This window comes from Bufo bufo, chromosome 2 (genome assembly GCF_905171765.1).
Source record: "Bufo bufo chromosome 2, aBufBuf1.1, whole genome shotgun sequence".
Classification (NCBI taxonomy): domain Eukaryota; kingdom Metazoa; phylum Chordata; class Amphibia; order Anura; family Bufonidae; genus Bufo; species Bufo bufo.
In genome coordinates, this window is record NC_053390.1 from 70,105,528 (window position 1) to 70,131,960 (window position 26,433).

Genomic DNA, 26,433 nt, shown 5'->3' on the forward strand with positions numbered 1-26,433 from the left:
TTCACTGGTAAAAATAAATAATTGAAATGGGTATATATTTGTTTTTTGTTAAGTTGCCTAATAATTATGCACAGTAATAGTCACCTGCACACACAGATATCCCCCTAAAATAGCTAAAACTAAAAACAAACTATAAACTACTTCCAAAAATATTCAGCTTTGATATTAATGAGTTTTTTGGGTTCATTGAGAACATGGTTGTTGTTTAATAATAAAATTAATCCTCAAAAATACAACTTGCCTAATAATTCTGCACTCCCTGTATATTAGAAAGTTGCAGAACTTGTAATCAAACAATAATTAAAGAGGTCCTCTCCCCTCTCCTGACACGTCTGTTGTAGTATCTACTCGCATTCCCCAAGTAAGAACAATCCCGGAGCATCTGCTCTTTTGTCTCCATGTTGTGCCATTCATTTATTATTCCTGTTAGAAGTTATCAATGAAGTACAAGAATTCTGCAACAAAAGGTCCAGGTGGGTGTTATCAGTCATGGCGGGTGCCCCTGTACAGTGTGACACTGGCAGCACTGATTGGATAGTGTCAGACTGTGCAGGGACAACCTCTGACTGGTAACATCCATCTGGACCTTTGTTACAGACTGCTGGAAATTCACAACTTCTAGAAGGAATAACACAGGAATGGCACAACATAGTGTCATAAGAATAGACACTCCAGAATATTTATTACACAGGGAATGCAAGTAGTTAATAAAACCGACATGTCTGGAAAGGTGACGGGAGAGAGTAAATGCAGTCTTCACCACCACAAAAGCTGCCGGGGTTGGAATATATGAAAAAAAAGAAAGGGGGGGGGGGGGGGGGGGAGCATAAAAAAGGGCAGTAAACGCCCCCACGGTGTCGATGAAGTGTCATCATTTCCACCGATTTACATAACGCTAGCATATTTTGCACGAACACAGCACAACCTGCTTTAGGCATTGTTCAAACCTCTATCCCTAGGGGGGCGCTAGAGACACGACGTCTCAGTCATCACAATAACACAGCTCGCTGCTGAACTTACTGGAAGACATGATCAAACGTTCTGACAAAAGGCTTGGGCACCATGAGGACGAGAAGAAAGCCATTGCTGTTGGCGTCATCCAGGACTCTGAGCGATTCCTTGGCCTCATACTGAATCTACAGGGATAGAAAAGTGAGCCGTCATTGGGTGTGCGAGACATTTCTCATCAGATGAGGCCCCCTGAGTGCTATGGGACTACAAGTCTCAGCCTTCTACGGCTAGGAAAGATAACGAAAGCCCGTAAAAGCTGTGTGAAGTACAATGGGGCGCCCTCTGCTGGCGAACAATATTAATGGAGGTTGCTACAGGCACAGGATTGAGATCTCACCTGCTTGTACTTGGCAGCAGTCATATCAGCGCAGAGATTCACGACTCCCAGGGGGTCAACATATACAACTTCAAACGCCTGATGGAAATCTGCTACGGAGGGCTGCAAACAGGAGAAGATTACAGGTCCAAAATCAGTACTCGTTTTATTAAATTCCATTATGTTCTAGCTAGATCCGGCAAAACTGGCAGAGCTGAAATCTCCCAGCATTCCCTGCATGTTCAGTGTCTGCAGAAAGCTCTGCATTCTGGGAAGCTTCATCTTTACTCCAGGCATTATACAGTCATCTGATCTAGGAAACGCTAACGGTCCTCCTGCACTATAGGAGCTCAGCTGTGCCGTAAGGGTAATGTCTAATGACAAGCTTGCGGACTGTTTCCAGTAACCGCCATCAGATTCGAGCCTGCAGCTGTAACTCAAGATCAGTCAGATGAGTAACATAATGTACTTGTATAATCAGGCTAAGGCCTCATGCACACGGACGTATTTTCATTCCGTATCCGTTCTGGGTTTTTTTGCGGACCCTATACGGAACCATTAATTTCAATGGGTCCGCAAAAAAAAACGGAAGGTAATCCGTGTGCATTCCGTTTCCGTACGTCTGTATTTCCGTTCCACAAAAAAAAATAGAACATGTCCTATTATTGTCCGCATTACGGACAAGGATAGGACTGTTCTGTTAGGGGCCAGCTGTACCGTTCCACAAAATACGGAATGCAGACGGAGGTCATCCGTATTTTTTGTGGATCAGTTTTTTTGCGGACCGCAAAATACATACGGTCGTGTGCATGAGGCCTAAGGCCAAGTTCACATCTCCGTTGGTGACCACGTTGGGGATTTCCATTTAAAAATACGGGACAACATAGTGAAACATGCTGTGCTATTTTGTTACGTAAAACATAGGGTTGTATAAGGACAACCCAGTGGAATCCATTATAGTCAACGGGTTGTGCTGGGTGCCATTTGCTTCTGTCATGCCACCCACAGATAAGGTTAAAGTCGGTGCAACAGCTGCTGTCCTCCACTAGATGTCACTATTGTCATGACTTTCTATGGAGAGCAAACAAGGTCTACTTTTTTACTTACCAGTACTTATTCATTTCCGTTGCTTACTTAGCACTAACATAAAAGCTCTATTTACGAAACCCCCCCCCCCCCCCAAAAAAAAAAATATATATATATATAAGATCCTGCTCAAAACCCCTTGCACAGGATTCTGATCATTATATAAAACGGTTACAAACTAGCAGGGGAAAAAAATTTTTTTTATTTAAACGTATCCACATCAGTTGTCTGTACGATGATCAGCGGTGGCACGTACCAATGAAGAGTCTGGGGATTTTGCCATTGTAATTCCATCGACGGTCAGATCTGTGTTCGCTGCAGAAATACACACAATTTTCATAGAAATCAGTGATCATATTATTGTGCTGTAAATGAATTAAAGCCGAAATGAAAAAAGGAGACATACAATTCCACTTATGCCACGGAGTCTACTCCGGGGCCAAAAAAAAAGTTTCTCAGCTCCTTTTCAAGGTATGCAGTGACATCAAACACATGAACTGCAGTACCAAATGCTAAAGGCAGATGGCAGTCATGTGCAAGATCAGAAACGGTACCAAAACTGGGGAGAAATGCAAGTGACGAAGTAAAACGTGCGGATGTGACACAGGATGGGTTTTGCGATATGGACACATTAGTATACAGCATGTGATAACATATGAAATTAATCCACGTCACAGGAAATAGTCTCTGGCGGTGTGGGTGACTGGAGGGAGATGTCAGGCTATGTTGACATACGCATCAAAGGCACCATTGGGATTGCTTGGGCTTGCTGATGGAAACCCGACTATAATGGGAGGCCGTTGGGCACCATTCATATTCAGTTATATGACAGATCTGATGCTCATGTTTTGTTTTTGTTTTTTTCAATAACAGAACAGAAAAATGGAAAAACTGTCACAGATGTGAACGCAGCCTTTGAATATTTATTTTTTTTTTTTTACTTTCTCCCCCTGCGCCTGGAGTGTGTTATCTGTGACCTGTATACAGACGACTGCTGGGATAAGGGTACTTTCACACTAGCGGCAGGCTGTTCCGGCGGGTAAACAGTTTGTCGGATCTGTGCTGCCGCTAGTGCACGCGTGCCCCCGGACTACCGTTCCGGCCCTATTGACTATAATGGGGGTGGGGCAGAGTTCCGGTGGCAGCATGGCAAACATGCCGAGAGGCCGCCGGAATAAAAGTACGACATGTGATTCTGTCAATGGTGCATCACTATCTATGCGACCTTCTGATACTTCACAGAGCGACTTACCCAGAGGGGCAGTGTCTCGTGTGAAGATTGATGTTCTATTCCCTGGGTCTGCAATACGCCTATGACCTGAACATAGGAGGAATTCTTCCCGAAAATTGAGAAGCAGCGCGGTCCTATGTAACGTATATATTGACTAGTGTGAATTTTACCCACTTCACTTTGGGACCTACAGCGCAATATTTACAGGCAACGTATCGGAGACTTTTTTATTATAGCACAGAAGACAGTTTTCTGCATTCAGGTTTCATTGTAGAACACGGCGATCACTGATCGTTCAGCGCCCTGGTACTTCACGAGGACAGGGATGAGACACGGTCAGCCTCCTTTCTTTCATGGCAGCGTACTAATAGGCACTACAATCTATCATGCACTTGACTACATATAATTTACTTTGCAGCAGCATGACGTGTGCGGTGAGGTGAGAGGGTCACCGCATTTTTCGCTTTATAAGACGCACTGGACTATAATATAATATAGGTTTTAGAAGGAGAAAATCAGGAGAAAAAAAAACCCTATCTTGCATCAAACCTCAGATCAGACCCCCAGAAAAAACTAAACAGACTTACGTCTCCAGATGGCGTGCTGCATTCACCACTCCCTGGTCTTCCCCGTGCCTGGAGGAAGACCAGGGAGTGGTGAGTACAGACAGAGCTCGTAGCGCTTCACTCACCGCTCCCTGTGCCTTCTGCATACCAGTGAGCGCTTACATAATGGATGCGTTGACAAGTTATTGCTTTATAAGATGCACTGCCATTCCCATCCACACACACACATTTTTTGGGGGAAAAAGGTGCTACTTACAAAGCAAAAAATACGGTAATTCCCTAATTACTGGTTTAGGCATTGCAGTGATTTCACACTTTGCAGATTTGCTGCACTTACTGATTGCTTGCTCGTATGACTTTAGTAAAAATGGGAATTGTCATATCTCTGTGAGCTGGCACGAGAGTTAACGTGAATAACAGCGAGTAGGGGAGTAAGTGAGCGAGTACAAGTACACAATTTCTGAAGAGTCGGGAGGTCAGCGTGCAATTCTTCAACAAGGAAAAGGGGAGGGTAATATTTAGAGGGCACAAAAATGTCTTGTGCTTAAAGAGGAGCTGACCCCTCACCTGACATGTCTGTTTTAGTAACTACTTGCATTTCCCATGTAATAATTCTGGAGCATCTATTCTTATAACTGAATGTTGGACCATTCCTCTATTATTACCACTGGGTGTTTCCTGTTGGGGGGACGTGTCCCCGTTAACACTGTCCAATCAATGCTTCCAGTGTGAGACACCTAGATGTACCATTATTCATGAACTTCTAGCAGGAATACTTGATGAACAGCATGACGTAGAGTCATACAAATTGATGCTCCAGAAAAGTCAGGTTGAATGCAATTATTTACTAAAACAGACATGTTAGGAGAGGTGACAGGCCCCCTTTAAGATTCCCTAATCTAAAGTGGTTTAAAAGGGTGCCTCATTGAGAAAACCCATTTTTCTACCCTGTTAAAGAGTACTGAGGTTCTGTATTCAGGATCCTCACATCTTGGCCAGCGAGGAGAGTGCTTACACACAGCCTCGTTAGCTCTGGAGGACCTGTCCTGCACTACACAGATAACCCATATGAATGGGGCTGTGTAATACCTAAATCCCCCTGGGGTGGCGCTGCAGAGAAACTGAACAATTGCTCCCAAGTCTCTCCACAGATGACAGCTGATCTTGGGGGTCCCAGCAGGGAGACACCTTATTGTCAAGGGACCCTTCTAACAAGTACTGGTTATCCAAAGCAGTGAAACCCTTTAAAGGGAACCCGTCATCAACTTTATGCTGACCTCACTGAGGGCAGCATAAATTAGTGACAGAAATACTGATCTCAGCGGTGTGTCACTCATGAGCTAAAAGTAAGTGGTTGCCGATAACCAGCATCATAATCATTGCAGCCTGGGCCTGGAAAAGAGTCCAGTCTACCTGAGAAGAGTCATAGTTATTCATAATCTCCTGTCTCCCCGTCCATCTGCTGATGATTGGCAGTTCTCTCCTAGAGAGAAAGGGAGAAAACTAGGTAGAAGACTGTCAGTCATCAGCAGGAGAGCAGGAATTCATGAATAACCAGGACTCTTCTCAGGTGGCTGGGACTCTTTTTCAGGCCCAGTCTGCAATGATTGTGATGTTGGTTCTCGGCAACCACTTACTTTTGACTTATAAATGACAGACCTCTGAAATCAACTCACCTGTCTCTACTTTATTCTGCCGTTAGTATGGGCACCATAAAGGTGATGACAGGTTCCCTTAAAGAGCCAAAATAGGCACTACAATGCAATAATGTTGTTTGCAGAGCACCATACCTAAGAACTGCAGGGTGTTCCTCAGAACCTGATGTCCATTCATGGCTTTGTTGATTTTATTCCTGGACAGCAAGTACGCCACGAGCATGGACACCACAAAGCCATTAAGGCCGCCATAACCCTGAAGAAATCAGAAATGATTAATACACGTAGACATGCTTTATCGCCCCTTCCCTCCACCACTGACCCTCTCATTACACCTTGTCAAGCTGCCGTTGCCGTAACCAGACTTTTAGGATAGAGATTCCATCTTTCATGCCGGGGAAGTCGGACATACAACTGGACAGGCGGTCAAAATGCTGCTCCATAGCCAGGTCACACAGGAAAGCGTTGTTATAGTGTGGGGTGGGTGGCTCGCCGACTCCCTCTGCTGGAGAAAGGAAATACACAAAGGGTCATAATACAGAACTGCATATTCCATTCGTTACTGCTGGTCAAAAGAAGCATTACACCACATCCATTAAAATCAATGAACTGTCTTTGTAATGCACGGACATAGAGCTTTTCCAGAAACCAGAAATCTTATGGGACGCTCTTTTACATAGGACTCCCCTTCCCTCGCTCCCCTGATGCAGCCGTCTCCGCTGCACTGTCACTGCACGAGTCTGCACCAGTTGTGACACCTTCTTTTCCTATTAGGCTGCATTGACTATAATACATCCCAACAAGAAAAGAAGTTGGAGTCAGGACACGGGCAGAAGAGCGCAGCGCACTTGACAGTGCAGCGGAGATGGCAGCATCGGGGGAACGAGGGCAGGTGAGCCCTAGCCCAATGCCCTAATTAGAACAAATGCCCAGGGAGCCCCTTTAGGACATCTAGGTCCACTCACATTAGTAAATGTGGAGCTTCTGGGCACAGAGATGATGGGAGTGATACACTGTGCGTGATACAAGGTAATTAGCCTGTGGGCTCCACGGGACAGAGATGATAAGAGTCATACATTGTGTATGATACAATGTAAGCCTGTGAGCTCCTGGAAACAGAGATGATGGGAGTGATACAAGGTAATCATCTTGTGAGTTCTTGGGGACAGACATGATGGGAGTGATTATTTGGGACAGGATGCTGTAGACAGGATTACATCAGCCAGATTTATTAGCTCCAAACCCTGACAATTACAAAAAACAAGCCAAATGATATGTCTTCTGCTCAAATATTTCAGTTTTTTTTAGAAATCATTACTGCTCTTGTCAGCAGTATGTTAGAGATACTCCGTGGAGAAGAGGCTAATGTGCCGCAATCCCTTCGCTTTGGTATCAATCATCCTCGCTGACCCTTCGTATCCTCTGATGAGCCTGATGACTGGAAGTGGATTTCCCATACAACAATTAAACATCGTCCCCTGTACACATCCAGGACTCATAGATCAATGTTTGGTTCTTACCATCAGGGACAGTTTTATCCTCCAGGTACCAGGCAGTCCGCACATTGTTCTTGCTAGGAGAGAATCGGCTGGACTTAAACATCCCAGGAGGAAGACAAATGTGAATTCGGACAGTCACCAACTTCTCATCCTTGCCTGTCGTATTAATACATTTAGAAAAAAAAGAGCACAAGTACAGTAAAATTCCTGTAATGGGATTGACTAAAATTATATAAATATGATTTCAGCTTCAGTTTGTTATAATTTTTAAGACCTCTTACAGCCACATAAGTATCATAGATTTGGGGGTCTGACACCCCACTTCCCCACCCATCAGCTATTTCAGGCAGGCAACAGATCCTATACCAGGGGTAGGAAACCTCCGGCACTTCAGCTGTTGTGAAACTACAACTCCCAGCATGCATACTTGCTCTGCTCTTCTCAGAACTCCCATAGAAATGAATGGAGCATGCTGGGAATTGTAGTTTCCCAACAACTACTGGAGTGCCGAAGGTTCCCGACTCCTGTCCTATACAATGCACAGAAGGCTCCATCCACTGTGTAGTTGAGCTGAGCTGCAGTACCCTGGGACATCCACGACACAATGCTTCCAAATCTGTGCACTGCATAGTTTCTGGTGCCTGACCAAAGCGGCTAATCGGTGGAAGCGTGGGGTGTCGGACCCCCACTGATCTGATATTGAAGGGCCCACAATATCCAAGTACCAGAAAACCCTATTAACCCCTTAAACCTTAACGCTGTAAATATACGGCGTTATGCGCCCCTGGGTGTATGAAGTGGGCCTCTGCAGTGACCCTGCTCCATACACGGCGGGTGCCGGCTGTTTCATATAGCCGGCACCCGGCCGCACTGACAGGGAGTAGCGATCGAGTCGCCTGCGTCATTTAACCCCTCAGGTTCCGCGATGAACATTGATCGCGGCACCTGTGAGTGAAGGCAGAGGGATGCGGTTCCCCCCCGCAGTGAGATCGCAGGGCTCCGATCGGTTGCCATGGCAGCCTGGATGCTTTTGAAGTGTTCCAGGCCTGCCATTGCATTCTCCCTGCTGAGCTATGCACGAGGCACAGCTCAGAATGGAGGGAGTAAAAATCCTACTCCCCCTAGTAGATCGATCTCTATTAGGGTGAATAGGAGAGGGGATCAAAAGATCCCATGTACTAGCCCCCTAAGTTAAAAAGTTTGAATCACCCCCCTTTCTCAATTTTACATATAAAAATAGATAAACAATAAAAAAAATAAACATATTGGGTATCGCCCCATCCGAAAATGTCTGCACTATTAAAAAAATAAATTTTAAATTCCTGTGCGGTGAACGCCGTAACAGAAAAAAATGAAAAAACACGCGATTTGCCATTTGTTTGTCATCTTATCCCCAAAAATTTAATAACAGTGATCAAAATGTCGTACATACTACAAAAATAGTATGAATAAAAACACAAAAAACAAGCCCTTATACAGCTCTGTAGACCGAAATATAAAAACAATTATGGCTGTCAGAATATAGTGATGCAAAGATTTAAAGTAGTAAAAAAAAAAAAACTATTCAAATTTGGTATCGCCGCATTCGTATTGAGCCGCAGAATAAGAACGTCGGGTCACTTTTAGTGCATAGTGAACGCTGTGATGTCAAAACCTCAGAAACCTTGGTGGAATTCAGTTTTTTTATTTAAATTTTGCAACACAAAATTTTTTTTTCCCCGTTTTCCAATACAAGACATGGTAAATTAAATGGTGGTATTAAAAAATGTATCTTGTCCTGCCAAAATAAGCCCTCATATAGCTATGTAAACGGAAAAATAAAAAAGTTATGGCTATTGGAACATGGGAAGGAAAAATCAAAAATTTCAAAATGAAGTCTTCTCCCTCTTTTCTCATTCTAGTGGTCTTAAATGATTATTCCCATCTTATACAGCTATGCAACATCATCACGTTATGATTGGTAGAGGTGTAACCTCCGGGACCAACAGATATGGGTGATGTGGCCGCAGCGTTGGTATATCACTGTCTCCCCTTCTACGTTTTCCCTGCAGAGCGGCGCTCTCAGCCACTTGGCAGTGCAAGGAACTGCAGCCGGCGCCGTTCACATGGATAGGGGAGTACTGGGGCTCCCTGCATAGTGGGAGACTGTTTTGCAGAGAAACACAAAGTGGATGCAGCACTAAACAAACACCGTGACCACTTTGCTCTATGGACCTCTGAGATCCCCCACTAATCACCATTACTTCATGGGAAGGGGAGCCTCTTTAGGCCTGTATATGATGACGGTGAGTGATGGGTAGGGGTAAAGGTCTCGCAGTTGTACACCACAGCCTACTACTCACCATGTGGGCTCAGCAGCAGTACTGGCTTCAAGTGGTTGCTGTTCATATATGCAAACTTGACGCTGCTGAAGATCTCGCTCTCTGCCAGCTGAGCAGCAATGTGTGCCAGGTATAGGGCCCTCTTCCTCAAGTACCGCTGGTTCAGGTTATCTTTTGCTTGGAGGATTTCCTGCGGAACGTTTAAATAGGATTAAAATCATCCAATGTTCTGGAAAGTCTGGTCATCTGACACCACACTACTATAAGCTTCTCCCAGCAAAATCAGGGTGCTAGTAGGCAGCCTCATGACGGCTGAAAACAACCACCTTACAGGGGTTCTCTGGGAATTAGGAAAATGAAAATACTTAAATATTACTTCATAATAAACATATTACCAAATACCTTTCATTAGTTATAATGGCTCGTTTTGTCCGGGGAGCAATCATTAGGAAAAATAAAATGGCCGCCGGCCTACTAGTCCACACAAAACCTTTCCTAATTATACAGCAGGACAGGTTAAAGAGCTGCGTCATCTTCCTCTCTTACTTGTCAGGGATTATGGTCCTGAATACAGTTTAATATGATCTTCAGATTAATCTTTGTAGGAACGGAGTTCATTAGGAGACATGACGTACAGAGAGGAGTGGGGGTGTAGATAATGGGCAGCAGAACTTGTATACAGTCTCCATTACCACAGTCTGTACTGTCTATCCTCTCTGTACTTCATGTCTCGACTCATGGACTCCATTCCTACAGAGATTTAGCTGAAGATCTTATCAGCTGTATTCAGGGTCATAATGCCAGACAAGCAGAGAGGAGGATGAGGCAGCTCTTTACATCAGTGTTGTGAAGTAACTTGTCCTGCTGTGCGTTTAGGCCAGGTTTTGTGTGTGCTAATAGGACTGCGGCCATTTTATTTCTGCTAATAATTGCTCCATAGAAAAAATGAACCATTATAAGCTAATGAACGGTATTTGGGAATATATTTATACTAAAGTAGTATTTAAGTATTTTCATTTTCTTAATTCCCGGAGAACCCCTTTAACTAGGGGTTAAACCTCCAGCAGAGTAGGGTTGTTTCAGGTATCGAACTTTCGATACCCAATCAATACTTTTAGCCCGGTATCGATACGATACCGGGATTTGTCTTTTATCGATATTAGGCTGTGCTACTGCACAGCCCAGTATCAGAGAATATGGATCGTGAAGCAGTCTCTCCCTCCCCCCATGCTGCTGCCTCCAATGAGAGCGCAGAAAAGAGGAGGAGGGGAGGGGCTGTGACCACTGCCACCAATGTTTTTAATACTGGGGTTTTAAATGCATGTCGTACTTTTATTCCGGCGGCCTCTCGGTGTGCGCTGCCGCCGGAACTCTGCCCCGCCCCCATTATAGTCAATGGGGTAGTTCGGGGGCACGCGTGCACTAGCAGCAGGACGGATCCAATAGGCTGTTCACCTGCCGGAACAATCTGCCGGAGTCCCTTGCCGGTAGTGTGAAACTAGCCTAAGACCCTTCAGGCCCCTTATCAGTTTAGTCGCTCTCCTTTCTACATTTTCCAGCTCCAGGGCATCCTTTCTACGGACTGGTGCCCAGAACTGAACTGCATATTCCAGATGAGGCTGCACCAAAGCTTTGTAGCGTGGTAGTATTATATACCTACCCTGCGAGTCCATGCATTGCTAAATACATGACAATATCCTGCTAGCCTTAGAAGCAGCTTATTGACATTGTGTGCTGTTGTTTAATCTATATTCTACAAGGACAGCCAACAGTAATGGTGAATTTACTAGGGGTGCACCGAAATGAAAATTCTGGTCCGAAACCGAAACCGAAAATTCAGGATGCCCTTGACCGAAAACCGAAACCGAAACGGCCTTTTTGCCCAAATACTTTTAAAATACTTTTTTTTTAATGATTTTATTAATAATTCTTTTTCATGAATGAAATTCATCTGTGGGTGGCGCTGTTATGGAGAGGGGGATCTGTGGGTGGCGCTGTTATGGAGAGGGGGATCTGTGGGTGGCGCTGTTATGGAGAGGGGGATCTGTGGGTGGCGCTGTTATGGAGAGGGGGATCTGTGGGTGGCGCTGTTATGGAGAGGGGGATCTGTGGGTGGCGCTGTTATGGAGAGGGGGATCTGTGGGTGGCGCTGTTATGGAGAGGGGGATCTGTGGGTGGCGCTGTTATGGAGAGGGGGATCTGTGGGTGGCGCTGTTATGGAGAGGGGGATCTGTGGGTGGCGCTGTTATGGAGAGGGGGATCTGTGGGTGGCGCTGTTATGGAGAGGGGGATCTGTGGGTGGCGCTGTTATGGAGAGGGGGATCTGTGGGTGGCGCTGTTATGGAGAGGGGGATCTGTGGGTGGCGCTGTTATGGAGAGGGGGATCTGTGGGTGGCGCTGTTATGGAGAGGGGGATCTGTGGGTGGCGCTGTTATGGAGAGGGGGATCTGTGGGTGGCGCTGTTATGGAGAGGGGGATCTGTGGGTGGCGCTGTTATGGAGAGGGGGATCTGTGGGTGGCGCTGTTATGGAGAGGGGGATCTGTGGGTGGCGCTGTTATGGAGAGGGGGATCTGTGGGTGGCGCTGTTATGGAGAGGGGGATCTGTGGGTGGCGCTGTTATGGAGAGGGGGATCTGTGGGTGGCGCTGTTATGGAGAGGGGGATCTGTGGGTGGCGCTGTTATGGAGAGGGGGATCTGTGGGTGGCGCTGTTATGGAGAGGGGGATCTGTGGGTGGCGCTGTTATGGAGAGGGGGATCTGTGGGTGGCGCTGTTATGGAGAGGGGGATCTGTGGGTGGCGCTGTTATGGAGAGGGGGATCTGTGGGTGGCGCTGTTATGGAGAGGGGGATCTGTGGGTGGCGCTGTTATGGAGAGGGGGATCTGTGGGTGGCGCTGTTATGGAGAGGGGGATCTGTGGGTGGCGCTGTTATGGAGAGGGGGATCTGTGGGTGGCGCTGTTATGGAGAGGGGGATCTGTGGGTGGCGCTGTTATGGAGAGGGGGATCTGTGGGTGGCGCTGTTATGGAGAGGGGGATCTGTGGGTGGCGCTGTTATGGAGAGGGGGATCTGTGGGTGGCGCTGTTATGGAGAGGGGGATCTGTGGGTGGCGCTGTTATGGAGAGGGGGATCTGTGGGTGGCGCTGTTATGGAGAGGGGGATCTGTGGGTGGCGCTGTTATGGAGAGGGGGATCTGTGGGTGGCGCTGTTATGGAGAGGGGGATCTGTGGGTGGCGCTGTTATGGAGAGGGGGATCTGTGGGTGGCGCTGTTATGGAGAGGGGGATCTGTGGGTGGCGCTGTTATGGAGAGGGGGATCTGTGGGTGGCGCTGTTATGGAGAGGGAGATCTGTGGGTGGCGCTGTTATGGAGAGGGGGATCTGTGGGTGGCGCTGTTATGGAGAGGGGGATCTGTGGGTGGCGCTGTTATGGAGAGGGGGATCTGTGGGTGGCGCTGTTATGGAGAGGGGGATCTGTGGGTGGCGCTGTTATGGAGAGGGGGATCTGTGGGTGGCGCTGTTATGGAGAGGGGGATCTGTGCACTGTTATGGAAAGGGGATATGTGCACTGTTATGGGCATAACAGTGCACAGATCCCTTTCCCCATAACAGTGCACAGATCCCCCCTCCCCATAGCAGTGCACAGATCCCCCCTCCCCATAGCAGTGCCATAGACCGATCCCCCTACCCATAACAGCCCCGGCCCTGCTGCTCACAGCAGACTAATCACTCACTGCATCTTAATTTCTCGTGCATGGCATTGGGGGACACAGCACCATGGGTATATGTCCAACTACCACTAGGAGGCGACACTAGACATAAAAAGTGTTGGCTCCTCCCCGTTGGGCTATACCCTCTCCACAGACACTAGGCAGCTCAGTTTTGTTCTAGTGTCCATAGGAGGCAGACCTGACCTGCTTTTTTGTGCAGGTCATCCTGATACTTTTTTATTTTATTTTTTCTTTAATCATTTTTTCTTTCTCTGCAGGTTTCGGCCTGCGGCAGGGGTGGCTCCATCGTGTTCCACTTTAGTTGCCCCCCTGCGGGCGCGTACTCGGGTACCTGGCAGCCACCCAGTCCCCAAATCTGCTTCCGCAGTGGAATTCCGGCAGTCCCACGGTTCCCGTGTTGAGTCCGCCGAGGGGGTGGTTACTGCTGCGCCTGAAGACGTCTGAGGGTGAGTATGTTAGATTAGGGATCCCACCCTCCTTCTCTTCTGCGCTCGGTGCGGGCCTGGACGCGTTCCCCCCTCATGTTCCCTACCCGGATACATGATACAGCTTTTATTGCTGTGTGGGACATTGCCTTGCCTCTGATAAGCTGCCTTGCCTCTGCTACATAGCTTGTGGGTTTTTTCTCTCAGCTGTATCCTGGCCCCTGAAGCCCCTGGCCTTCCGTTTTTTCTCTCCCTGGGGGTCTCTTCCTCAGCTCTCTCCCCCACCTCGTTCGTCGCGGCAATTCTAGGGCACTATCGCGGTCGCGGCCGTTCGCTCCCGGCCGCGCTCCATTACTTTAGTCCCCGGCTTTTCGGGCCTACTAGGCCGCAACTCCCCGCCCACTTTCTCCCTTCCCGGGCTTACTCCGTCTCCTCCCCTCCGTGGGGGGAGCCTGGGAGGGGCCTCTTCTGCCTGCCAAGCCGGCCTAGGTTCTCTGCTCTCTCTCTGAGGGGCGGTTCTTTCTCCGGCTGTCGGCTCCTTCTTTCTCCGGTCGCCGGCTCCTGCTATCTCCGGTCGCCATCTTCTGCGCTCGGTGCGCTGCACAACTCCTGGGGTCCGGTAGGCAGCCTCTGGCTGAATTGCTCCACAGGCCCCTTCCCTCTCTCCCCTCTCTATTGCTGCATTCTCCTGCAGCCCTGCCACCTGAATGAGGTTTCCTGCCTACTATATAGCTGCTGCAGCACCTCTTGGGAAATGTTTCCGGGTTTAGATAGGTCAGCCCTGCTGCTCTATGGGACCTCCTCTCCCAGCCTCCGTATCGGATCGCCACGATTTTCGTGCGTCCGTTGTCTACGGAGGTTTCCACGTGGTAGGGCCCCCCCCCCCCTCCCGCACGAATGGGCTCTCTCCATGGCGATCCTTCAGTCCCTGGCGGATTCGCTGGAGCGCTACCTACAAATTGCGGTCTCCTTCCCCCCCTGAGCCACGCGCACGCTAAGATACAGGGTCCCGCAAGGAGTAGCCCATGGACCACCCTTGGGTGGTCTCAACTAGCTTCCACCCCTCCCTGGCATCCTCGGATCCCCCAGGACAGGCCGGAGGCTGGTGACGAAGCCTTCTCTGTCAGTTGCCTCTGGGGACACCTCTGCACCGATTCCCTCGGAACAGAGCATCAGGCGGTCTTCCACCGTGCAGATTCCCTCTGCGTGGTCAAGCCAAACGTGCATGGTGGTACCTACCCTACCAGGTTTGGTGCCCCTCTAAGTGGACTTTCAGATGGCGCCCTCCTGCCTGCACAGGTAATTACCGCACAGGTAAGGCAGCCGTCACCGTGCTTAGCAACTGGGACACCTACGCGGTGTCTCTGGTATGTACGCCCTCGTAGGCTGTGCACGACAGACCTTCCTGGCCCCTATCCAGGGGCTATGTTCTAGGCAAGCTGATAATTCAGGCAAACGCCACTTGTAGGGTTGGCTCCCCTTCTCGGCCTCTAAAGGTTCTTTTGTAATGCCTGTACCAGAGAATACAGGCCGGCTTCTATGCCGTGGCGATTACATCTGTCTGTTTCCAGCTGCCTTGTTACTTTCATAGGTAGAGTTCCTGCTGACTGGTTAGGTGTTCCATGCGGCACTATTTCCCCCTACCGGGCGAGATACACAGGCCGCCTTCAATTGCCGTAGCAATTGCACCTGTCTGTTTCCAGCCACCTTGCTCCCTTCATGGGTAGAGTCCCTACACCATCTCCTGATGCTGTATCCAGTATCCCTGGCGGGCTCTATTGTTCCGTGCGGCACTATTTCTCCCTTCCCGGCAAGATATAGAGGCCACTCTCAATTGCTGTGCAATTGCCTCTGTTTGGTTCTAGTGGGCACCAGGCTGCCTCCTTGTGCCCTTCATTTTTATTTAACCTCTCTATCTCCAGGAGCTGTTGCCGTTGCTTCTGTCTGGCCTTATGGTGTACCTTGCGGCACTATTTCTCCCTTACTGGACGAGATATTGAGGCCACTTTGTAGTGCCGTTGCCACTGCAACCTCATCTAGTGTGCACCAAGCAGCCATCTTACTCCCTTCTTAGGTGAGTTCCTGCACCGTCTGATGCTGCAGCCGTTACACCTGTCGTGCTCTATGGTGTGCCATGCGGCCCTATTTTCCTCTTTTTAGGTGAAATAGAGGGCATTCTTCAGTTGCCATTGCACTTACCTTGTTGTGGTGTGCACCTGTCATTCCTTGTGGTACCGTGTGGCCCTATTTTTCCCTTCCCGAGCGAAATATAGGTGCCATAGCTAACGTGGCAGCCGTTGCACTTCTCTGGTCCTAGGGTGCTCCATGTGGACCCATCGCTCTAATCTTAGACCTAGTACCTCGGCCATCTCCAGATGCTGTACCCATTACACCGGTCTGGTCGTATCTCTACACTACACAGCCTCATTTCTACCTTACAGGTTGAGGACCTGTACCCTCCAAATGCGGTCGCATTCCTGGATGCTGTGGCTATGTTTCCACCCTCCTTAGTGTGCAACATGCAGCCACATTACCTCGGTTTTCAGCGTGTATTTTTAGTACTCACGTGCTGGGCCCTATGGTGCAATCTGTGGCCCATTCGGTTTCTGTATTACTGGGTGCTTCCTTCCCCGGGCTCTAATCTGTGCTGCGGATGTTGGTTACTTCCCTTTTCGGCATCCTGGTTCAGCATGAATATGGTAGCCATATCTGGCAGGGGTGGGCCAGCCCAACCTCCTCCTTGTCGGTCTATTTCTACTTCTGGTGTATCCAGTATATGACTGATCTGTTCTGATCTGGTGGGTGGTCCACATACAACCACGCTCCCTACACTATGGCCTGGTGGTTGGTTTTTGTGCTAGGGTTGCTATTGCCATCCTTATCAAATACTACTTTCGGCTGCACTCCGCGTTCCACATATTATAAAGGAGTATCCGCGTTGTTTTCTATTACAGGGCGGACCATTCCTCGTGGAGTACAGTGATCTCCACTGGATCTTCTCCTTGTTGGGATACGTAGCTTGCTGAGCTCCGGCCGCTGCGGTAGTTTTTTCGGCCATCACTTGATGTCCTCCGCCACACGGAATCCTCCTGGGGTCAGCGACATATCCTCGCTGGCCGTCCTCCCTGATGAGTCAGGGACAGAACCACTGAGCGTCACACACCTGCCTGGTAGGTGAACTTTCTGCTGATTGCTCTGACATAGGACAGGGTTCCGTAGTTCCTTCTGGGTCCGGGTGTTCCCTTATTTCTATGCTTAGTTGTACTATCTAACAGAGGGCAGTCCTTTGGGACCTTGCTATTGTCCTCGCCCATCTGGTACTCTCTCCCCCTGGGAGCCTTCTGTATGTCGGTTGCAGCTGGTTTCTACATTTCGTGTAGTCACTCCCGCTTCTTTTATAGCGACTTCACCATTCCTTATGCATATGGGCGTCTGTTGTTTTAGTGGTACAACCCAAGCCGCTGTATTTGCCCTCCCCGGGACAATGTATGCTGATTGGTAGCCACTATTCTTTGAATGGCTAGTTGTCCATGGCCAATTCCTTCCCATAGGGTGGTTCGGATATTCTGGTTTTTGTTGTCCTCTGGTGGTTCAGTTCCTGGTTCCTTGTGAGCCCATTGCGGGTACTCCTTTCTGGAGTCCCTGTCACCGTTCATTTGTTCACACAGATTCTGTAGGATTATCGTTGTTTGGGAGAGGCCTGGGTTGATTGTTCCCCTTGCGGGTTCCAATAGCTTTTTGGACCTCATGGGATTCATGTCTGTCTTCCCATCCTCCCACTTCAAGTACCTGGTGTTGAGTGGTTTAGTGCTACGGTTTGCATTTCCACCTTATGGTATCCTTCGGGAGGGACTCCTCCTGTTTGTAGAGCCTTCCTCCTTAGACTTTTGGGAGTACTCTCCTTCTCCTCCCATGTCTCTCAGTCCAGTGTATCCCTGCTGAGATTTCCTTGCCCTGCATCTCCCTGATACTTCATTTGGCCGGAGTTTCTCCGGTCTTGCGCTTCTCAGCGATTATTTTATTTTCAGGGGCTCGTTCCTCGTCTCCTGGTTTTGGGATGCAGGTCTTCTCTTATTTTTATTTTTTTTTTCTTTTTACCTGGCCTTTACTTCCTACCCCCTCCCTTTCCAAGGGTTGGCGGTTTCCCTTAGCGCCTTTGGGAGTTTTCTCTTTCCAATAGGACGTTTATCTTCATCACCTGCTTCGCGGTGGAGGGGGAGTCCTGCTCCCTTCATATGTGGGCCTTGCTATGGCTTCCCTCACTCCAGTGTTCCCCTGCTGAGATTCCTGGGCTTGCATCTGGTTCCCTTCTTCCCTGATAATGAGTTTCGCCAGAGTTTCTCCGGTCTTGCGCTTCTCAGCGATATTTTGTTTTCAGAGGCTCGTTCCTCGTCTCCTGGTTGGGGATGCAGGTCTTGTCTTTTCTCTTTTCCTGGTTTTTACCTACAACCCCCTCCCCTTCCAGGGGTTGGCGGTTTCCCTTAGTGCCTTTAGGATCCTTTCCTTTCAATAGGGCGCTTAGTTTTTTCACCTGCTTTGCGGTGAGAGGAGACCTGCTCCACTCACATGTGAGCCTTGCTATAGCTTCACTCTCTCGTTTGGCCTTCAGTGATTCCAATTTCCCTTGCTCCCCTGGCCCTTCTGGGGTTGACCTCAGGGTGTTTGTGCTTTCGCCTGAGACAATTGGGATGTTGGGTAGATCCGATACGCGATGCTGTCCTACTTTCACTCCAGCCTTCGGCTGAGCTGGGTGTTCCTTTGCCTTCTTCTTGCATTTGGGACCTTCTCCCAGGCATTTGTCCTGGGGTGCTGGCAGTCGTCACTGTGGCCTCCTTGGAGTTTCTCCCTTGTTATGAGGCTTCCTGCCTATTCCGTGCTTTTCTCCTGTTGGGTCACATGGTTCTCCCGCACCTGTATGCCCACAGGTGGCATGGTTGTTCTTCCCACCCTCGGGGACTGCTTTGGGACGTCCCATGGTGCTGTGTCCCCCAATGCCATGCACGAGAAAATTGGATTTTTTGTACTCACCGTAAAATCCTTTTCTCGTAGTAGGCATTGGGGGACACAGATCCCTCCCTATGTTGTTTTACTTCAGCTTCTCCGGGCTGGTCTCTTGATCTTTCCCGGTACGGGAGTTGTTGGTTCCTTGCCTTTCTTCTCTCTCCTACTGCTTTTGGTACAAACTGAGCTGCCTAGTGTCTGTGGAGAGGGTATAGCCCAACGGGGAGGAGCCAACACTTTTTATGTCTAGTGTCGCCTCCTAGTGGTAGTTGGACATATACCCATGGTGCTGTGTCCCCCAATGCCTACTACGAGAAAAGGATTTTACGGTGAGTACAAAAAATCCAATTTTTACCTTACAATCGTGAGGCTCCAGTAACTAACAACTCTGCAGGCAGAGCGGAGGGCGGCGTAACGTCACTTACTCACGTGACGCACCTGCTCCGCCCACTTTATGAATGAAGGAGGCGGAGCAGGCGCGTCACGTGAGTAAGTGACGTTACGCCGCCCTCCGCTCTGCCTGCAGAGTTGTTAGTTACTGGAGCCTCACGATTGTAAGGTAAAATTAAGATGCAGTGACAAAGTAAACCGCCCGCCCGGCGCCCGCCCGCAGATGGTGGGTGACAAATCCCACACCCCATATTTTCGGCCGATATGTAACAATATCGGCCGAAGTGGATTAGGTGCATTTTCGGCCGATATTTTCGGCTGCCGGAATTTCGGTGCACCCCTAGAATTTACATTTGCTGGTGTAATTTCTGCAATTGTTCCATTCATTTATCTAATGCATGACATATGTGGCCATAAATATCAAAGGTCAAAAATAGTGCTCAGATTCCTCTGCGGTTGGGTAGACAAGACAAGGCTTCAGCTATCAGCTATTCCTCAGGGGCTTAGAGGAGCCTGAACTTCGCTGTGCCCATTAGTGCAGTGGTATGAGGCTTCTGTGACCTGTTGGACAACCCCTATAACTCAGGCCCCCCCCCCCCCCCCTTTAAAATAGATGAACCAAAGGACTCCTCACCTGTGGCATAGTGACTGCAACGTCCACATTGATCTCCGGCTTAATACAAGTCCCCAGCATGTAACTCCCCACCACCTTGATGGAGGATGGGGGTTGGAAGTGAAATTTGCCCTTTACTTGATATGGAATCTGCAGGAAGGGAACCTTCACAGAATTCAGGAGCCAGGACTGGTCCACCAGCTGCCGGGGAGAGATAACATGTACAATAAAAACGGAAAGAGAGAAGAGGAGAACAATGGCGCGGTCAATCCGGCTCTTACGTCTGTCTCTGAAGTCTTCGGGATATTCTGAATGAGGTCACTGATCTTCTGCAAGAAATCATCAATGCTTTTCCTCCTCTTGTCCTTCAGTCTCACTTCCTGCAGCAGCTCGTCGATCTGTCAATGGAACAATAATTTGTAATCCCACTGGATCCTGTTTTAAGCAAAGCATCTTCTTTTTACCCATCTTTATGTAATAAAAGCTTCTTTTTTTTTAAGATTTTTTTTCTATACAGTTTTATTGCTGAAAGCAGTACCCCCTTTAATTCACATCTCAGACATTGATGACATATCGCTCGGATCTCTGGGACCTGCTCCTATCTCCAGAAGAGAGCCCCCGAAGTGAAGGAGAGCACACTGGGCAGCAACAAGGTGCTCACCGGTCACTGCTATGGGAGTTCCGAAAAGCTGACCCAACACCCCATAGGGGTGAACAGAGGTGGGACCCACATTTATCTGACATTGGTGAGATACCCTAGCAGTATGCCATCAATGTCTGAGATGGGCCATCCCCCTTTAAGAGACAGCCTGAATAGCGAATACCCTTTAAAACAGGCATCCTCAAACTGCGGCTCTCCAGCTGTTGCGAAACTATAACTCCCAGCATGCCCGAACAGCCTACAGCAGGCCATTGTGGGAGTTGTAGTTTTACAACAGCTGGAGGGCCGCAGTTTGAGGACGCCTGCTTTAAAAGGTTGTTTCACAAAAAATAGGGCCATTACCAGTTATGATTGAATTCCAGTAACCTGTTCCAGCTGAGGATCAGGCTATTGGAGGTCTCCGTATGCTGCCTTGCCAGACAAGACCGCGTTCCACCAAATCCAGGGTAGGATCCGGCCAGTTTACGGCATAAATGCACTCAAATAAATGGCATGCAGCAGTTTTTCTCCAGCCGAGAGCCAGCATATGTGCCAGAACAAGCTAACGGCATAGCCTGCCGGAACGTGGGCGCAGCTGTGAATGCAGCCTAATTCTTTTCATCATACAGAGCAGGGACCCCCTTCTATAAGCCAGAAGGACAACTCCATAATAAATACCAGCAAGGGTGGATTTGGTATAGCCTTCTAATACTACAGTAACCCTGCAGCGGCTGAAGTAAATTCCATGGTGATCAGAGGTCCACTGGAGGGGGTGAGGGTTGCCTGCTTTGGGCAGCTCTAATAGACTGGCATACGCCTTAGCTGGATGAGCATTCGGACAGCAGCTGACAGCTTTGCCTCCTCACCACCCACACATATGCACGCTTGGCACGGCTGAGCATGCACTTGTTTTTAAGAGGATAATAAGCCACCACAAGACTCCTCTGACTGCAGTGGCAGCGAGAGATTGGGTATGTTGAACTTCAAACATGCTTGATCCTTCCCCCCAGTCCCAGACATCTGCCGTTGGGGGGAGAGTTGGGACTGTACATACAGACCCGTCACCAAGCCTGCATAAACACTGAAGGGGTTGCAATGGCTAGACCTCCACCAACTGATTCGTGAAAGCACAGACCATCAATGTACATTCCTGGAAAATCCCTGGGGCCTCCATTCACTTACACTGGAACTAGAGCAGGCGCAGTCCATCCCCTGTGTAACTGAATGGAACGGGACCCTCCATCAGTGGCCATATTCGGAGCGAAGCACGTGAGGGGGCCTGCAAGTATACATGACATTAGCGCTGATGGTTTAATACCGCCTATTACTAGCTGCATGCGTGTGCGATTCCCAGCAAGTGTGGAGCTAGTAATATAAACTGGCCAATGCCTTTAAAGGGGTTCTCCAGGATTTTTATACTGATGGCCTATCCTTAGGAGAGTTCATCATATCAGACTGGTGGGATCCGACTCCTCCGCAGTAGCTCTGGTACCTGCACAACACATCTCCATCCACAACTGTTTGTGGACAGAGCTGGCTCCTGCAGCGCTGCGCCCGTTCACTCTAATGTGTTGTCACAGGGTCCCTAGCAACCAATAAAGAAATCACATTTTTTCAGTTTTTCAGCCTAAAACAGAACTGGCACTGAGCGGAGGACAAGGAGGCCTGGCGAGACATAGAACATAATTATCTTGAACTAAGGAGGGTTCCTGTCATTTTCCCCTTCCAGTAAATGAGCTCCGCAGGGGAGGTACCTGCATACGCAGTAGGCTGGTGTGGTAGAGCTGCTCAGTCTCCTTTAGCTGGATCAGCTCCTCGGTGGTTAAGGGTTTGCTCTCATTGGTCTTCTGCATTTTTGCAGGCCTCTGACTGTTAGGCTTCGAGGGTCTCTTTGCTGCTTTTTTAGCTTTTGGCTTAGAAGCTGGAGGCTTTCTGGTGTCCTGGAGAGACTGAGACGTGACGCCATCCTTGGCATGGTCGCCATCCTGTAATCCAAAATAAGATGAGGATTTAAAAAAACAAAAACACTGCAAGTTCACAAATGTTGAGCTCTACCCACATCTTCCATATCTGTTCCGTTTTTGCGTAACCATCTATTGAAAATGTTATGCCCAGCCCAATTTTTTCGATGTAATTACTGTATACTGTATATGGCATACGGAAAAACTGAACAGAAACGGAAACACAACAGAAACAAAAAAAAGGGACAACGGATCCGTGAAAAAAAGGACCGCAAAACACTGAAAAAGCCATACGGTCGCGTGAAAGAGGCCTTAAACAGCTGAATGGTGGGGGTACTGGGAGTCAGACCCCGCCGATCTGCTACTGATGACCTATCCATTCAACTAGACCTTTATAGAAAGTTCTAGAAAATCTTGCTGTGTGCTGACCTGCAGAGGGAAAATAGTCTATTCAGAATTTACTCCTCCATCACACCATGGATGCCGCCACCTCTGCTGCGTCCGGACCGGCTGTGGGCTCAGATCCTAATCGGCTGTTCAGCTGCATCTAGAGTATGTGCAGCTGAACAGGAAGACTCGGGAACACATCCATTTGGGACCTGAGTAGAAGAGCCCTCATCCGGTCCCGGCGGTTCCTTGAATGAAGGGGAGATGGCGGCGGCGCAATGGTGAGGCAAGTACTGAGCAGACTATCTTCCCTCCACAGGTCAGCACACATTAAGAAAGCCAGGACAACCCCTTTAAGATGGACACCAGAGTAAAAAGGGCAAACACGGGATCGGACAGGGGAGGGTCCATCACTATCTTGAGGATGTTTCTAATGTGACAGACGCTTTAGACACAATGTCAGCGCTGAAGTTATTATTGTGCAGCTATACTGTATTTATTCCGGACATCCTTAGTCTACTTTCACACTGGCGTTTTGGCTTTCCGTTTGTGAGATCCGTTCAGGGCTTTCACAAGCGGTCCAAAACGGATCAGTTTGCATTGTAATGCATTCTGAATGGCAAAGGATCCGCTCAGAATGCCTCAGTTTGCCTCCGATCAGTCTCCATTCCGCTCTGGATGCCGTCTGCAGCGTTTTGGTGTCCGCCTGACAATGCGGAGGCAAACGGATCCGTCCTGGCACACAGTGTAAGTCAATGGGGACGGATCCGTTTTCTATGACACAATAGAAAACTGATCCGTCCTCCATTGACTTTCAATAGTGTTCAAGACGGATCCGTCATAGCCATGTTACAGATAATACAAACGGATCCGTTCTGAATGGATGCAGACGGTTGTACTATCTGAACAGAAGCCTTTGTGCAGATCCATGACGGATCCGCACCAAACGCGAGCGTGAAAGTAGCCTATGCTGTATTTATTCCGGACATCCGTAGGCTACTTTCACACATACCGGAATTAAACGGATCCATTTTGATTTTGCACATCAGGATGCATCCATTCCGTTAGGATGTGGTTGCGTGAAATGAAAATGGAAAAAAACAGATCCGGCACTAAATATACTGAAAGTCAATGGGTGACGGATCCAGTTTTTTAGGCTCCTAAAAAAACGAATCCGTCATCATTGACTTACATAGGTTTCAGTGCCAGATGCGTTTTTTTTCCGTTTTTATGACCGGACACAAAACCTCTATATTGGTAAGAAGTTTAAAGGGGATGTACATGGGGGAAGGCTGAGAGTGGAAGGCCACCCTGGACAAACATAAGGTACAAAGCAATCCTAGGATGCGCAGAGAGTCCAAGACCCTGTAAAGTGTGCCAGGTCATCCGGCAGACATCCCTTCTGGGGGCACACTGGCGGGTGGGGGCATGTGTCCTTGGTGCTGTGCCAGGGGAATTGTCACAAATGCCACTCTCCTGCCTAGATTTAGTGCCTTAGTGAATCTATGACCCCAGGTGAAGGAAAGACTGGCGACCATGGTGAAGGGTGCTGATGGGGTGTGAGTGGCATGGTGACCACCTGGAGAAGTTGTGTACAAAAACACAATGGAGAGGTGTCAGGGAGGCACCGTAGCAAACACTGAGGCATGCCATGCAGGCACTACGCCACACACTATGGCAGCACTGCAGCTGGCAAGGCACTGCACACAATATACATGATGCTTAGAGGCCACGTCATGAATTGAGCCCCCGGTAATAAGACACGCCTCTAAGCCGGGTATTTTACCTGCACTTGGCTCCGTTTCCCCTTCATCCCCCTTCTCCGCCAGAACACGTGGGTTACCGACTCCTAAACACAGGCCACGCCCATCTAAGCGTCTCATTGGGCAAGACGTCTGTCGCGCGTAGAACGTCACAATTCAGGCGCTCAGGAAATGGCGTCATCATGAGACACAAATTCTGCCGTGGGTAAGACCGCCATGATTGTTGCTGGCAATTTTTGCCCACATTGCCTTTATATTTAGTTGTATGTTTGTGGAGATCACAGGTTAGAGGAGCAGATATGACTGTTTTTTTTTTTTGTGGGCGTAACTAAAAAGTTATAACTCTGGAAAAGCTGGATGACAACCCTTGAAAGAGCTGTCATAAGGGCCATAGTGGTTGTTTCTAGGAAAGATGCAAACCTTCCAACTTTCTAAATGAGCAAAGAGGGACACATCGTGCACATTTTTTCCGCACTAGGCCAAGCCTCTTTCTCCGCCCAAAACATAACTATGCACTTAATCCCAACCAGTCCTCTTAATGCCCCTACATAGTAATTATTCCCCCTTCATGCCACCGAATAGTATTTATGCCCACATTGTGCCCCCTTACAGAATTATGCCCAGTTATGTGCCCCCAGTAATATGCCCAGCTGTTCCCCCAGTAATATGCCCAGTTATGTGCCCCCAGTAATATGCCCTATTATGTGCCCCCAGTAATATGACCAGCTGTGCCCCCAGTAATATGCCCTGTTATGTGCCCCCAGTAATATGTCCAGTTATGTACCCCTAGTAATATGTCCAGTTATGTATGTGCCCCCAATAATATGCCCTGTTATGTGCTCCCAGTAATATGTCCAGCTGTGCCCCCAGTAATATGCCCTGTTATGTGCTCCCAATAATATGTCCTGTTATGTGCCCCTCACAAAAAGTAAAGAAAAATAAACACCACATACTAAGGCTACTTTCACACTAGCGTTTTAGTTTTCCGGTATTGAGATCCGTCATAGGGTCTCATTACCGGAAAAAAACGCTTCCGTTTTGTCCCCATTATTGTCAATGGGGACAAAACTGAAATGAACAGAACTGAATGCTCCAAAATGCATTCCATTCCGTTTAGTTGTGTTCCCATACCGGAGAGCAAACCGCATCATGTTGTAGTTTGCTTTCCGTCCTGGGATGCAGAGCAAGACGGATCCGGCATGACCCCCAATGCCAGTCAATGGGGACGTTTTCTCTGACACAATCTACCACAATAGAAAACGGATCCGTCCCCTATCGACTTTCAATGGAGTTCATGACGGATCCGTCATGGCTATAGAAGACATAATACAACCGGATCCGTTCATGACGGGTGCCTGTGGTTGTATGATGGTAATGGAAGTGTTTTTGCAGATCCATGAAGGATCCGCAAAAAACGCTAATGTGAAAGTAGCCTTACTTTGTTCCTAGCAGCAGCAGCAGGACATTGGCTGCTCTGGTCTGTGGAGGAGGCGGAGCTGAGGCTGACTGCTGGCCGGTGTTCTGCCAAATCTCTATACCTTGTGAAAAGTCTATACCGGAAGTGACACGGCCGCACAGGAATCAGCTAGAGGAGGGTGTGCGCGGCGCTGTGCGAGCGCACATCCACCGGCTTAGCAAAGAATTATTGCAGCACCGCGATAGAAGTACTTTGTACACCGCGCGTGTGCACTTAGGGGTATAGAGATTTTGCAGCGCAAAATGTTTCATCAGATCTCCCTACCCCTGAGTGCGCAGGATCCCACAAATCATCAGTTGCAGTTCAGCTCTACTATGTGGTGAGCTCGGTATCCAGCACTCAGCTCTGCGGTAAGGATGAACTG

The 26,433-nt window shown here is 48.6% G+C and overlaps 1 protein-coding gene across 1 annotated transcript in view; it reads right to left on the minus strand.

The window, feature by feature from the left end:
• The window catches only part of NOL6 (nucleolar protein 6), a 79,975-nt gene extending 55,264 nt beyond the window's left edge, over nucleotides 1–24,711 (minus strand). The window contains exons 1-11 of the mRNA XM_040421164.1: nucleotides 24,616–24,711; nucleotides 22,236–22,466; nucleotides 20,123–20,239; nucleotides 19,863–20,042; nucleotides 9,707–9,875; nucleotides 7,386–7,520; nucleotides 6,201–6,370; nucleotides 6,001–6,121; nucleotides 2,670–2,728; nucleotides 1,349–1,450; nucleotides 1,021–1,136 (exon numbers count right to left, since the gene is read on the minus strand). Of these exons, the coding sequence (XP_040277098.1) occupies nucleotides 1,021–1,136; nucleotides 1,349–1,450; nucleotides 2,670–2,728; nucleotides 6,001–6,121; nucleotides 6,201–6,370; nucleotides 7,386–7,520; nucleotides 9,707–9,875; nucleotides 19,863–20,042; nucleotides 20,123–20,239; nucleotides 22,236–22,466; nucleotides 24,616–24,642 (1,427 nt within the window). The 5' untranslated portion in view covers nucleotides 24,643–24,711. The remainder of the gene's footprint in view (nucleotides 1–1,020; nucleotides 1,137–1,348; nucleotides 1,451–2,669; nucleotides 2,729–6,000; nucleotides 6,122–6,200; nucleotides 6,371–7,385; nucleotides 7,521–9,706; nucleotides 9,876–19,862; nucleotides 20,043–20,122; nucleotides 20,240–22,235; nucleotides 22,467–24,615) is intronic.
• Nucleotides 24,712–26,433: the final 1,722 nt, after the last annotated feature.